The following is a 15,534-nucleotide window of genomic DNA, read 5'->3' on the forward strand; positions in this document are numbered from 1 at the left end:
GGGGAGCAAAAGGCAACCCCAGGCCATGGCCCCCCAGTCTGCTCCATACCAGTGCCCCATCAGCTGCAAGGGCAGTGTTGTCCATCACTTTGCATTGGGTTACACACTGGCAACAGAGCTGGCTTGGGCCCTTGGTTCTGGAATTCATCAACCTCTGCATGGAGGATTAATCAGCAGTGTGGGTGCAGGGGGACCCTAAACCCCTATATGAGGCTGAGCAGGAGGAAAACCAACCTCAGGACAGCCAAAGCTTCCATCTCCCATCCTTTGAGAAGGCAGCAGAGCAGCACACAGCCGTGCATACAGCTGTTGGCCAGGGCTGCAGTGCTGCTCTGGCTCTGAAGCACCGCAGCACCAGCTGTGCCTGCATGCAGCTGCCTGGGACCTCTCGTGTGTGTGCAGCAGCAGATCCCTCACCATGCACATTCACAGCAGCCAGCAGCGCTGTGTGTGTATCACACAGATACCCAAAGCTGCTTGTTTTCCCGTCGCGCTGGCACTTATTTACTTATTAAAGGCATCACCCGTCAGGAGCGTGCAACATCTGCTTGTGAAAAATAGCACATCCTTGGGCCGCAGCCAGGAAAATCATTTCATTACAAGATTGCGACTGTAAAGCGGCGCAGAATCACAAACATACTGTACATTGAGATGCTTTTGTTTCCAAACTGCTCATTAGGAATGATACACGAGCCAAAATTATACCCCGTGTAAGGTGAATTAGGAGAAAATGAGCCCAACCGACCTTCTTAAGTGAGCGGCAGTTAGGACTGTAATTATTATCTCTGGTTAATCCCGCACCCACTGCAAGGCTGTGCTCAAGTTTCCTGTTCCATCCCAGAGGGTACACATCTTCACATGGCTTCCGTTCTTCGTGCCTAATTCAGGCTGACAAGGAACATACTCGAGAGGGGAGGAAACGAGAAGCCCAGCTTAAAGATTGTTTTATGTAATGCAAGAGAGAGAACTGTGCTGCTGCTGCTGCTGCTGCTGCCCGGGGCTGCTCCCAGCACTATGCTGTGGGAGAAGGGCAGAGGGATGTGATGCTGCCCTGGGGGAATGCCTCAGGGGTGGTCATGTACCGGGACCTCTTCCTTTTCCCTTTTCCTTTTTCCTTTTTTTTTTCCCTTTTCACTTTCACTTCCCTCTTCCTTTTCACCTCCCCTTTCCCCTTCCCCTTGTCTCCTTTCCCTTTTTTCCTTTTCCTACCTCTGCAGGTGCTGTGCTGTGCTGTCCCCCTGGTTTCCTATCTCTGCTCTCTCTGATTCCTTCTCTTCCAGGTCTGGCGGTCCATCAGATCATCACTATTACCGTGTCCCTCATCATGGTCATAGCTGCTCTGATAACAACTCTTGTCTTAAAAAACTGGTAAGGGGCCTCACGGTGGGGCTGGGTTGGGGCAGGCTTCCCATGGAGGGGGATTTCACAGCAAAACTACAGCAAGCATTGGCTGGCCCAGTTTGGTGCGGGGATGCTTGAGCATCACTGCTGGGTGAGCGGCCTTTGCAAGACCCTGCAGTGACATCATCCAGTGATGTCATCCCGTGATGTCATCAAGTGATGTCATCCAGCGAGTTGCCTGCATTCTGTGGCCCTGCAGGTTGCTTTGCTGCTCTCCCACTTTCCTGTGGCTCCAGGGCTGAAGCCTTTTCTGAGCCTCTCAGATGCCACCAGTTCTAAGTGTGGCCCATCTCCTGGAGTGCTCCTGTGCTCCTCGAGTTTCATTTGCTCTCATTTATTCCCTTAACACAGGCTGTGCGCCTGGTAAAATAGGTTATCTCCTTGCTTCAGGCACTCGTGACTTTACCTATTTTCCCAGAGAAACTGCCCTACTTTGAGGTCAGCGGTGCCAGCTGCTGTGGTGCCACTGTGCTCCAGGACTCAGAGATCCCCAGCAGCAAAGCAGCACCGTGGTGGCATTGCTGAGCTCTCATCATGTCCCAGAGCTGTGCTGCTGCGTGCAGGTTGGGCTTCCCCATGCAGGAGGCAGAGATGCAGCCTTGCAGTTGCTTAGGATAGAAAGGTTTCAAATACATAAGAAAGAGCGCTCGACTGGGGGCTGATCTATCCAAAGCGCCAGAACTAGGATCCAATATGGAGCGGTGTACGTAATTAATGGCTGATGATGCAGTGTTCTCCCCTTGGTGTGCTCCTCTCCATCCACAGCTGTGCGCAAAGCGGGGCCGCGCGGCGCAACGGCCACCAACGTAAAATCACGCAGCAGGAGGAGAGCTGCCAGAACCTGACCGACTTCACCCCCGCCCGCGTGCCCAGCAGCCTGGACATCTTCACAGCCTACAATGAAACGCTGCAGTGCTCCCATGAGTGTGTCAGGACGCCGGTGCCCGTGTACACGGAGGAGGCATTGCACTCGCCTGGAGATTACAAAGCAACCTTCAATGGAAACAGGTGGGGGGATGCAAAACTGTGTTCCTGTACGCACCGGTCCCGCTGTCTCTCCATCCCGTCCCTAGTTTGCAGTGTTTGCTGTGCCACGTTGTGCCCTTGCAGCATCATTCCCCCTTCCTTTGAGCAGCTCTTGAGCACTGTGGATGGGTTTGGCACCGCATTTCTCAGTTCCCTGCCTCCACCCCCAGCCAGGAAATGTTTCTCAGATCCATCTTCCAGAATTTCTGCTGTCTCCTAAGTGCCATCTAAAAAGCTGCTGGCTTGTGAATGGGAGATGTGATTAATGAAGGAGCAGGCTGCGAGAACCAAATGAGCCATTTGTCTGGCACGAAATAATGATACGTTAACAAGGGGCATAATGGGAGCTGACAGAGTGGTGTGAGCCCATCTCCAGGTGCTCCTCACCCGCACAGGGAGGACGGGGTGACCCCATGACATTTGTCCATTTGCATTTTTTGGTGCTTCCTCCCATCTTGGAAGGCAGAGAATTGGGATTTTCAACCCATTTTGTTGTGTGTGTGTCAATGTGGCCATGAACCCCAGTGGGATGATATGGGGTGGGCAAGTGCTCTTCCACTCCTCATACATGTGCTGGCAGCTCAGTGCTCTCAGCTTTGAGGTGATGCTTTCTGGGCAGCCCCACACAAGCAGTGCACAACCCCATGTCCCACACGTAGTGCTGGTTCCACTGGGAGGGGACAGCAGGGATGTTGCCATAGGGTTGCTCTGATTTGGATGAGCATGCCCATGCCAACCCATGGGTACCCATGCTTCTTTCCCTGCACCACCCTGGTTTCCCAGGCCAATGAGCACACCAAAAGCATTGCTGTAGAGGTTTTGCTCTCCCTCTGATGAAGCTGATGTGCACAGCACCTCTGTGGCTCGTTCGTGTTGCACACCAGCACATGCAAGCCCATTTTTCTGCTCACTGCAGACCCTCTTCTTCTGATCGGCATCTTATTCCTGTGGCCTTTGTGTCTGAGAAATGGTTTGAAATCTCCTGCTGACTGGCCGAAGCCTGTTTTACTTCCTGGGCAGGGCAGACGCCGTCTGGCTGTTTCCTGGTAGGTGGCTTCCCACATCCTGGGGTGGTGGGGTCCCGGTGGGGGGTGGCTGTGGGATGGGGCTGGGGTGGGCTGCTTTCACCTCCTTGTTCATATGAAGGTGGCAAGAAAGCAATTAGGCTTCACTGTGTGCTGCATCACAGCGGGGTGGCTGTGCCAGCTCCAGCCCTGTGCTCAGGTACATGAACCCATTGGTCCCAAGCCCCTGCTGCAATGAATCATACATACATTGTAAATGAAACTTCCAGCCTCCCCTGGCTGCGGCTTGCTCGGAACAGCCTGTCTAACATCACGCTCTGCAACTGAGCACAGCAATATAATGAAGTTAGAATGGAAGAGAATAAAAAGTTAATGGTCCCAGGCAGTGCGTGGCTGGGGCAGGGCACGGGGCTGAGCCCAGCCCTCCTGCACCAACAGAGCCAGGGGAAGGGGCTCCTCAACGTCCTGTGCAGTTCTATGCCAAAGCCTGAGAGTCCCCGCTCATTTCGATGGATTTCTTTAAATAGTCCAAAGCTGCTCCATTACGCTTTATTAAATCCTTGAAATTCTCATTGACCTGTTTTCCTGGAATCCATAAAATTCATATCAATGCGCTCTGGCAAAATCTATCCAAATGTTACCCGGAGCATTAGCCCTGTGATAGCGTTTCAATTATGTATAAAGTTCTGTTTGGTTTCATTAATATTACCTAAATGAGATTACTCCAAAACACGTTCCCTGCCCACACGTGTGTGCCTGCACTGGGGCAGCTCTGTGTGCAGGTGTTTGTCTATGGGCTGTTCCATCTGTAATTGCTGTGTGGTCACTGGGTTTTAGCCCCAGCAGCAGTGGAAGGATGCACTGTATCTTGTGGGTTAGCTGCAGCTCTCACTTCCAGCCCGTTCTTGCAAGGGATGAGCCTGAAGCAGCCCATGAGGAGAGCACTGTGCAATGCATAGAGATTGGAAGCTGCACCATCCTTGGCATTGGGAGCACCTTCCCTTGGAAAGGCTCAGAGTACTTTGCAAGTCTTAATTGATGGCACTTCACAGCTCTTAGCTCTCTAATAAGCAAATTAATGCTACCAAATGTGTACATTCAGAGCTCCAGGCGTGATATGTGATGTGGCCAGGGATGAGGATGGTGGGAGCAGAGAGGGGACAGGGAAACCTTGTATAGATGAGCACTGGGAAGTTGGGAATGAGATCTGTGGGGACTATTCAGGTTGTGCTCAGTGTACAAGAGCTGAGCATCACTGCTGAGCTGGCAGCTCAGTCACTGACGGGTGAGCTGGGCCACTTGGGTGTAAGGTTGGTATGGTGTAGGTATAGGGTTGGCACGGTGTGGGTGTAGGGTTGGTATTGTGTAGGTGTAAGGTTGGTATGGTGTGGGTGTAAGGTTGGTATGTTGTAGGTGTAAGGTTGGCATGGTGTAGGTGTAGGGTTGGCATGGTGTAGGTGTAGGGTTGGCATGGTGTAGGGGTATGGTTGGCACAGTGTAGGTGTAGGGTTGGCACTGTGTAAGGGCAGTATGGCACAGCCTGCACCAGTTGCTGCAGGCAGCACTGAGTTTTTGTAAGTCAACCTGGTGGGACTCATCTGCTGACATGGCAAACAGATGCTGAAGTTATTTCTTTAGGTCAGGTTCATCCTGTGCCAACACGATCTGTTCTGTGTGACACCGCAGCAGTCCCCGCTGCAGCTCTGTCCCTCTGAAGAGCAGAGAGCTGTGCCCATAGAGAACAGCTGCTGGAGTTTTCCAACAGATTTCACCCGCCTGCTGCCAAACCCCTCCGGAGTGCTTGCTTGTAGATGAATGTCACACCTCTGCAACAGGCAGCACTTCAGCTATTTCTGCACTTCAGTAGCTGGGATCTGTTCTTGCAGGCCGGCACAGCTGCAGCAGCGATATGGCCCGGGGCTGTTTTCTGTGCACAGTGAAGTGGTCAATTACAGCATTGGCACTGGGAGCCGAGTGAGGAGTCGTAGGGGTGCATCTGTGGAGCCGCAGCCTGCAGGGCGGCTTTGTTGGGCTTCACATTGTCCCCTGGGTTTCTGAAATCAACTTCGGTCTTTTGCATTATTCTTGTCCTTAATCCCACTCTCTTTGCATGGAATGAGATTATGCAAAAATCTGGAAGGTTGATCAAGCACTGACCTACTTTGTGCAAAGAGGCGATTTGGGATACAATACAAATCGTACACCCTGCAGCGTGTGCATGAGGAGGTATTTATCCAGAGCTGGGTGCACCTCCAGCTTTGACATTGGAGAAGTGGACATTTGAGAGCCTGAGATCTTCCCAGTGTGACAGTGTTGATCTGAGCCCAGGTTTTTTATCACAAGGCAGCCCAAATTGCTGGGATTGTATGGTAATGCTGTGCTTTGTGCTCTGCCATGTCCTCGTTCTGCCTGACAACAGCAAATGGTTTGTATTAACATTAACAGATAATGAGTCATCGGAAAGATCCGGGCTTGTCTTCTGAGGAATAACAAGCGTTCCCAACACAGCCCCAGAACTAAAGCTTAAGGACTTGCTAGAATCTGCCCAGCTAATTAGTTGGAATGGCAGCATCCTTATTGGAGATGGTGTATGCTGGACATGGGGCTTAAAAGTGATGTTGCATTGCAGGGTGCTGGTCACCAGAGGTCACAGTGCATAGGACAGCACTTCTGCAGGCACGGGGCTGTATGTGGAGCTGCCCCACGTGGGCATGCTGGGCTGCAGTACAACACATATCGACATCCATAAAACCCCATATGCATAAAGCAGCCGCAGCACTGATGGGGACTAATTGTCTTCTGAAGGTTTAAAGATCACGTAGGGAGCGATCTGTCAGGAGATGGCAAATAAATAGCTTGAGAAGAACTTCAATAGGATCTCTGGTTTTGATGCTTAACCAATTCCCTATTGATTTCTTTAGGGCATTTAACTTTAGAAAATCTTGTTAGTACTCATCATCGCCTTCTCATCTGCCAGAGCACTCGATGCTCTTATCCTAAGTATGAAAAACTCTGGGATGATCAGAAATAAATTACACTTCAGGAAACAGTGTGCAGTAAGGCACACCTCAGCTTCTTACCTCACTCCTGCTCTCCACCCAAAGCATCCATTGCACCAACACACATGGGACTCTTAATCCCAGTGTTGCATGCTGCCCATGGGGCTGGGTTGGACCAGGCAGGGATGGGACCTGTGTGGTCGGCAGGGTGGGCACTGCAGGGCAGTGGGACTGATCCTTACTGCGGGTGGTGGGCAGCAGTAAATGTGTGTCTAGATGTGTTTCCCTGTGATGAACTTTGACCATTCATTTTCTTTTTGTTCTCTGCAGGATTCCATTGGTGAACCTGTAAAAAAAACAAAACAATTAAACAATAATGGGTTACCTGTACCTACCATTTCTGTTTACCAGTAGGAGACTCAAAGAGCAGCGTTCTATGGGCCAAATATATTTTTATACAGATGAACACGCCTGTAGGTAACTGCGTTTTTCAATGAGAGCATTTGGGGTTTTTTTGGTTTGGAGAAGAGAAAACGAATCCCACGAAGGAAGAGGGAAACCGAGAAGAGCTGGAAGGAGCAGGACTGAGCAGCTGGAGCCTGGGATACGGACTACGATTCTGAACCTGTGCCAATAATACCATTATGTGCCATGTACTGATGCAAAAGACTTCGTGAGAAGCAGAAGCTAAGTCAGTAACACGCAGAAATGCTACCGAGGACGGGGGGGGGGCGTCTCTTCCAATGGGGTCTCATGGATTCCGGTCCACGTACATACATACATACGATATATATACAGAGAAAATATATACACACACAGAAACACTTTTTTTGTACTGTAGCAATTTTTGGAGATCTTAAATACTCATTTTTAAAGAAAACGTCACGGGCTAAAAGTCTGATTTCTTTAACATGCATAATACGACCTAGTTAAAGCGATGTTTTCTACTTGGGCAGCTTGCCTTTCAAACCTAGATGTGTATATATAGATAGACATATACATATATATATGTGTGTGTGTATGTATAAGCATATATATGTATGTATACATAGATAGATAGTTCTATTTTTCATTCTGGAGATGCGTTTCCAGCTGTGGGTGCTCGCGCCGTGCAGCCCCGATGTGACGGGCTTGGAGAGCTTTGAAAGAGGGTCTGGAGCAAGAGCAGGATGGAAAAGGGGTTTTTCAGCTGTTTGCAGCCTGAGCGTTGTGGGGGTGGCACCCTCAGGGGACAAAGTCGGGGTCCAGAGGGGTCTGCTGGCGTCCCATCGTGAGATGCTTCCTGCTGTGCTGCTTCAGTGCGTGAAGGGCAGCAGAGTTCAGATCAAAGTCCTCCGGTTCTTTTTGTAACCTGCCCTCCTGAGTGTCTGAACGGCTTTGTGGAGTTATCCAGATCCGCGTTCCGATCATCTGCTCAATCCTCAGCTCCATTTCTTTATTCTCAGTGTGTCTTTCCAAGAAAAGGCCTTTCTGGCACTGCCCATCGCCATGCATGCAGCTGCTTCATTCCATAGCCTTCTCTGTCCTTTTCTGATGGGGTTCTGTAGCCTGGAGCCTTTTCCCCCATCTTATGGGAGCTGCCCCACGTAGAAGTCTTCCGTGCCAGAGGTGGATGTGAACTGATCATGCCTGGGAGCACCAGCAGCATTCCCTATGGCCCTGGGGCAGCTGAGCAGCCTGCAGAACTGGGCACAGGGTTATGATGGGTCTGGAGGGTTTTATTCCATAGAGCTGGTTCCTTTTGCAGCAGGCTCCCTGCCCCAGACCTTTGTATGTTGCTGATATGAGCGGTGCAGCCTGTGCTAATGATTGTCACTATCGCAATGCTTCAGTTTTCCTTCTTTGTCTCACTTCTCTGGCTCCGATCCACTCCAGCTCTGCCATCGTGTTGTGCTTTACCCATTGATCTTTCTATTTATTTGTATCTGCTGGCTGCACCAAGTCCTTCCCGTGGGTATTCAGTGTAATCTTGATAGCAGTTTGACATCATGAGATATATCTGAGTCCCTCATTCCTGGCACCGGGAGCATCGTGGAGGGCTCCTTCCCTTAGGGAGCTGCTACCTGGAGCTTGGTCAGGTTGAGCCACTGGGAAGGGGATGTGTCTGCGTGCCTGTATGTCAGGGAGCACAGTCAGACAGCTCCAACCCCAGGCAGGGCTCCATTGCCACGAGCTTCCCCTGCTCTGCAGAAGGACATGGCCTGGCCACCCCAAGGCTGCTCAGCACGGAGCCAGGAGACAAACGTAGATGCACAATCTTCCCTTATTTATAAGGACCAACAGCACTTGCACTTTATCAGAGAAATCCTCACATCCCTATGCATGCCAAGCACACCAAGAAAAGGAACAACTGCCAGTAGGAAAGAAAGAAAAGGAGGGAGGAGCAGAGATGCGAATGTGGTGGTTCACCAGGCAGGACTCAGCATCCTGGTGCTGTCGTTTCTTTCATTCCCTGCTATTGATGAGAACCAAAAAAAAAACCCAACCAAAAAAACCATGAGATGAAAACATGGAGCTGTGTGTTCCCGGGGAAGTGGTGGAGTCTCCATCCCTGGAGAGGCTCAAGAAATACAGAGATGTGGCACTTGAGGACATGGTTTAGTGGCGTGGTAGCGGTGGGTTGGGGTTGGACTTGAGGATCTTAGAGGTCTTTTCCAGCCTGGATGATTCTTTGATTGTATGATTCTGTGTTAGTGGAATGGACCTGTTGGGGAGCCTTATTGCATGGGGGAAGAGCAAGAAGTGCAGTGTTTGCAGGCGCCTTCTGATGAGCTGTGGCTGCCCCATCCCACTGCTATCTGCTGCAGCAACAGATGACTGCTCTGCATGGATGCCTTCAGCCCTTTGCAGACAGCAGCTCGGCTCTGAGCTGGTGGTCATTGCTCCAAGTTCCACTGATGTGAGCCAGCCCAAAGCTCATTCATCAATAACTGGGAGGCTCTGCAGATGCTGCTGCTGCCGCTGAGTGCTTGGATGTGCTGGAACTGCTTGCCCGAGCAGCAGGGCTGGCTGCTTTGCAAGGACATGTGCACATTTGGAGAATTAGGCCTTGAGAAAGGGTTTTTTTCTTTTGTCATTCAGCAGCTGAGCCTGCTTTCCAGCCAAACAGCAGTGCACAGGCAGTGGGAAGCACTGTGCCTTTCCATGCTGGGTGGTCAGAGTGCCAGAGCCACGCCATGCTGTCGGGTTGTGCTTGGTGCTCAGAGGAAGAGCTGGGATATTTGCTCTGCCATAAGCTTCCAGCCAACCTCTTTTCAGTTCATACTATGGCTTTCTTACTCCTTTAGTGGTTCTCAAGAAATACATCCCAGCTGCCAGGTCCCCAGATGTGTAACGGTGCATTTGTGTTTCACTGTGGCTCTGTCCCATTGCAGGTAATGGGAACGAGCCCCTTCCCAATGCTCCCTGGGGGTTGAGGGGCTGGGTACCCAGGTGGCTGCCCATATCTCAACACCCAATGGTTTACCTTCCTTCTGTCTTCCCAGCAAGAGAAATGGGCATCCCACTGCAGGTTTTCATGGGAGCACCCCTGGGAAGGAGCGCTCCCACAGCATCCTTGTGACTCAAATTCATTTCCAGCGTAGGTAGGAATGTGGAGTAGTGACAGCAGAGCAGGCGTAACGATGACAAGAGCTCCGCAGAGATGGATTTCAGGTTACCTCTTCTCCATTGGCAGCTTGTTACAAAGGAAAGGTAATACAGCTAAAATGGTAGTTAAATAGTAGATATTCTACACATATTATATATTTTGTAAAAAAAAAGAAAATAGAATAAAAATATATATATAATAACTCAGCCCACCCGTTCCCGGATGACTGCGGTTGGAGTTTTTTCATTCAACCAGCTGTAAAATGTGTACGTGAGTTTCTCAAAACCAGCAAGAAATCCCCTCTCCATCTCAGACAGCTGTGGGTCCGTTTGGGCCCGCGGGGCTCACCCAGCGCTTCTCACTCATTTTTAAGGATGATCCTCAGCATTTTTGTAGGGTACATTTTTAAACGGCGCCACGAGTGGAGATATTTACCTGGAGACAAAGCATACGTTGCACAACAAAAAATGTACACTAAGGGCACAGATTTCTGACCCAGATTCTTCTATTTTAGGTTCCGAGGGGTTTATTTTTCTGTTCGATAGGACATGTACAGTGAAGTTTACAGTTTATTTTGCCAAAAAAAAAACAACAACCACGTTTTCTAACATGAGACAGCTTTTACTTTGTAACCAGTTTTACATCACGGAGTACTTTTCTTTCTGTTTTTTTCTCTTTTTTGTTTGTTTTCTGGGAAAATTCTGTAACGTGAGGCATCGATGCGTGGCGGTACATCAAGGGGACACGGCCTGGGGCACACAGCCCAGCACTGCTTATGTGCACAGAGGCTGCGGTTGATGGAAGGAAAGATGGACAGATAGGCAGATAGACAGACAGACAGATGGACCAGCGGACAGACAGGCAGACATACGGACAGATAGGCAAACAGATGGACTGGTGGGCAGACAGATGGACTGATGGACAGACAGGCGGACAAACAGGTGGACAGATAGGAAGACAGGTGGACAGACGGACCACTGGATGGGTGGACAGACAGGCTGACAGATGGACAGGCTGGGCATGGCAGTCCCATGGCACTGGGCAGCCCTGGCACTCTGTGTGCCCGGGGCCGGGCTGCCCTCAGCCAGCTGTGGTTCCACACAGGTGAATATTTTATTCTGGAGTGCTTTTCTTTTTTAATTTGTCTCTGTACTTCAAAGCTGTGTATTTGGAAGCACTGTAAATGCGACCCTATACCGATTTCCCTGTGTATATTTAGTACTCTGATGTTGCTATTAAAACTGATATGAGAACCGTGCCGGCTCGTGGCTCTCTTCCTCTGTGCTCCCATCTCCTGGGGTTACAGGGCAGGGGGTACCCACAGCATCCCCAGCTGCACTGTGCCACCCCAAAGCCCCACAGCAGAGGTAGAACCCCATGGGATCATTAGGTTTCATGGGGACATATGGGCTGTCTCACCCCAGCATGGTGATGGCACGGCTCAGTCTGAGCTGGAAAGGGGAAGAACCTTCTTTCAGTGTGGCTTTGAAGCAGGGATGTTTCATCTCCTGCTGGTGGTGAACCCGTCCTGCAGCACTGTAGGGCACACAGCAGTGAGGTGCTCATCTCTGGCCCAGCCAAACCCTGCCCCAACACTCTCATATGTAGGAAAATATATAGGAAAAGAGGGAGGGACAAAGTGAGATGCTCTTCTTTTTAGGGTCAAATTGCCTTCTTAAATCACCGTGACAATGTGTACAAGCTAACAGAATGTGAATGGCCCCGGTGCTGCATAGATCAGCAGAGAGCTCCGTTGGTTTCCAAACACACGTGGGATTTCAGGGCATGAAATACAGCGCTGGGATCTCATTCCTTTCCCTGCTATTCATCACAGCTGGAAAAGTACTCACCGGCCCCAACTGTCACAAGCATCACTGCTGCAGGAACAGAGAAATACTGTGCTGAGCTGTGCAGCATGGAGCTGGGGCCAAGGAGCAGCCCAGGAGCTGCAAAGGTCTGCATAGCTGCAGGCAGTGCTGCCATGCAGGGTGTGCTGCTCTGGGGCTTCGTGAACTGGATTGCTGCCCACGAGGAGCAGCCAGCAGAGCTGAGTCAGCCGGCAGCAGGGTGAGACTGCAGAATGGGACGGGAAACAACACACAAGCACGCTGATGCCGCAGCGCGCAGCTCTGTTAAAAAGCAGGACTAAGCGTTATCCAAGTTTAATTATTGTAATTATACCGGGGCGAAGTAATTACTGGGGATATTTTAAGCATCAATCAACATGCTATTTTGAAGAACGGATCCCTGATTTATCCAGGGCTAGGTGGTAAGCATCAGCTCCCAACAATGATCCTTCAGAAAGAGGAGCCGACCGAGCAACTTTGGCAAGATCTGGGTGCAGTTTCTTAAGAGCAAATTCAATTGGGTTTCTTTCTGGTGGAGGGGCAGAGGGACCCCCATCCATAGGGACTCAGTGGTGCCGCAATGGAGCCAGGCTCCCAGCTGCAGGCTGCAAGGAGAACATTGGTGTAGCAATAGAGGTGTCCCCACTGTGGGGCTCTGAGGTTGGTCAGCTGAATGGCTCTGAGCAGCCCCTGCTCCTGCACCGTGCCCAGGAGCTGCAGCTTTGGCATTCAGATAGTCCAGGTACACCCAATAAATAACGAGTGTGGAGAGACTGGTTTATTACTGCAAGGCAATTTGTGGTAATAAGAGGTTTGGAGCAGCAAAACCTCTCAGCGGAGAGCTGAATTATGGCAGAAACACACTGGGAAGGAAGAACCCGGAGCTGCAGTGTGGAGGAGGACACAGAATGTGCTGGCAGCAGTGGGCTCCAGGGTGGGGAGGTCAGGAGGGCTCCCTCCAAGAACCCCATTGCTCCCTATGGGCAGACAGGGAGAGGATATTTGCCGAAGGGCTGAGAAATGGAAGCTGGGGAGCAGGAGAGGAGCGCGATGGCTGCCATGCCAAGGTTAGATCTTGTCTGGATTTTATTGGCACTGCTGTGATCCGACCCCCGGGGCTCTCAGACCTCCTCGCTTCTGCCAGGAGTGACAAGTCAATATATTTTTAATAAACCTACCCGATTGAAATCCTCACCGTTCCTTAGCGCTGTTCATACTCCAAGCATGATATTAACTGAGAACTCACATTTATCTTAGTTCCTTGTCAGACCCAAACACTGCTGGAGTTCCTGCGGGGTTATTATTATCCTTCTCTTGCTGATGCTGAAGATGGCAGGATGTGGGCTGATGTTTGCACAGAGGAGCAGTGCGGGGCCACAGCGGAGGCGTGGGGGTCTGGGGGAGACAGGAGACCACTCAGATCCCATCTTTACCTTCAGAGTGAGAGCCAGCTGCAACGGCCCTATGCTTCCCTTGCAGCCTCCTCTCCCACCCTGCCATGGCTCAGAGCATTGGGTAGACCCAGCCTGGCACTGCCTTCCCCTGCAGCTCGAAGCTTGTAATGCTGCCAGCATTCTGCCCTCAGTCTGCAAAAGCACAGCTTGACATTTATTTTTTCTTATCTCATTCTCAGCCGTATTTTCCTTCCTCTTGCTTCAGACTCTGTGCTGACACCCAGACCAGCAGCTACAAACACAGCAGCGGATCGCAGCCAACTCCATTTGTAAAATGGTTTTGTGAAGCCATGAGAAAAGCAATATTCGTGTAACAGCCCATCAACCTGTACATTGAAGCAATTAGCCACGACCACGGTCCCTGATAAAGAAAAGCCCCACGTTGGCCAATTTGCTTTCAATCAGCTCAGAGAGGTGCTCAGGGGAGCATCCTGCAGCCCGCAGCCACTCGGGCTTTGCACTGGGAGTTTTGCACTGTTGCTCTCCCAGAGCTTTTTTGGGAGGTGGATCTGGTGGGGATGGCAAGGGCTGAAAAGCAAGAGCCAGAGAGAATCATTTAGAATGCAAACCCAACCTTTCCCCTCCAGACGGGTAGGTTCCCACGCTGTCTGTTGTTGCATAATTGATTCCCCAACCTTCTCTCCTCCATCACAGGGCAGCGACCGGGTAAGAGACCCAACACCTCTGCCGAGGTGTGAACCAGCAGGAGATGGAGCAGCAGAGAGGCACAGAAAATCATCTGCTGAGCCCATTGCTGAGCAATTCAACCCCTTCGAGCCAGGTGAAAAAAAGCTGTGTGTGGTTGGGGACGCTTCTTTCTGTGCTACCCATGGTGCCTAAGGAAGCTGGCACATGGTGCAGGTCCTACAGAGCAAGCCAGGTCCCAGTGAGACAACACTCAGAGATCCAATGCTATGGGGAATCACAACCCTGAGGCAGCCCAAGCACACAGCACCGGGGCTTGGGAACATCCTTTCTTTGGGGCCATGGGAAGCCAGCAGGCAGCAGCGACTTGTGGATGGCAGAGAATCAAAAGACTTCAGCGCATCTCATGGGTCACAAAGAGGAAGGACAAAAGGCCAAAAAGATGTGCTGCTTGCTGGGGACCGTCTGATGGTGTTTGTAACCCTCTGAATTGAATTGGAACAGTTGGCTGTCCAAGACACTCTGGGGGTAGAAAAGCGCTTTGTTAACTTGGGCTGAGTTTCAGGACTTGCAGAATGGAGAGGAGAAAAGAGGAAGCAAAGGGTCACCAGATCCATGACACAACTGGGGCTGACTGCAAGGGGGACGTTCCCAAGGAAATGGGGATGTGGGAACTGTGCCCCCGAGCAGGGAAATGTGGATGAGGGGAAGGAGGGGGGGAAGGAAAGGAGGGGCAGCAGGAACAGAACCAAATGGGTACTTGTCAACTTAAACAAAGTTTGGGAGAGCTATTAAAGCAGGAGATCAGTGAAGGGGGAAATTGAAATGTTAGGGGATGGAACGGAAAATTAGGCACAGATAATGGTGTAATAGCACCAGAGTTTAAAGTACCCTCAGATAATTTGTTGTGAAGAGCTGTAAAACACTCCTGTGTGAGATTGTGCCTGTATTGGGCACCCCAGGGCTGCCCAGTGTGATGGGCACTGTGACCTGTGGGGGCTGTCAGCGCTCCCAGGTGTCACCCATCACTGTGACCATCTCTGTGTGCCACGGGGCCCTTCTCAGCTCTGCCAGGCAGTGAAGGCTCCAAGCACAGATGATTCAGACAATGGGAAATGGGAAGTGCCAGGCTGTGCTCAGCATTGCCTGGCAGCAGCAGGGATTAGAGCTCAGCTGAGAGATTGCGCTGGGGATGGGAGAAGGTGCTTTGAAATGCGTCCGAGTCCAACACCTTTTGATCTATAGAGGATTGTGAGTGGAGTGAGAGCACTCAGTCTCCCCCCAGCTCAATCCTGGAGGTGCAGCACCCCAGAGTGCTCACTGGTGCACATGGATAACATGGGAGTCCACTGCAGAGCATGGCTGTTAGCACAGAACTCGTCCTGCAGAACATTTACCTGGGCCTATGGGAAGCAAAGCGAAAGCATGAATGTAATGCACATAATGCAGTGCTGAGCAAAGTGCATGTGTGAAATGGAAGGAGCAGCCGTGCGTGGTGGCATGGAAAGAGCAGTGGGGATGGACAGAGAGCCTATCAGTCACACTTGC

General features: G+C 51.0%; 1 protein-coding gene across 4 annotated transcripts in view; it reads left to right on the forward strand.

Moving 5' to 3' along the window:
- The window catches only part of AJAP1 (adherens junctions associated protein 1), a 78,325-nt gene that overhangs the window by 24,744 nt on the left and 38,047 nt on the right, over positions 1-15,534 (forward strand). For 2 of the 4 annotated variants that reach the window (XM_015882591.3, XM_015882592.3), the window contains exons 3-6: positions 1,281-1,368; positions 2,167-2,409; positions 3,344-3,473; positions 6,782-11,298. The exons of 1 other annotated variant lie outside the window; for it this stretch is intronic. In XM_015882591.3, coding sequence (XP_015738077.2) covers positions 1,281-1,368; positions 2,167-2,409; positions 3,344-3,416 — 404 coding nt within the window. In that variant the 3' untranslated portion in view covers positions 3,417-3,473; positions 6,782-11,298. Of the gene's footprint in view, positions 1-1,280; positions 1,369-2,166; positions 2,410-3,343; positions 3,474-6,781; positions 11,299-15,534 lie in introns of those variants that run through there. One more of the 4 variants, XM_085509198.1, reaches the window with a different exon arrangement.

This window comes from Coturnix japonica, chromosome 9 (genome assembly GCF_054131305.1).
Source record: "Coturnix japonica strain WE chromosome 9, WE-NBRP24, whole genome shotgun sequence".
Classification (NCBI taxonomy): Eukaryota; Metazoa; Chordata; class Aves; order Galliformes; family Phasianidae; genus Coturnix; species Coturnix japonica.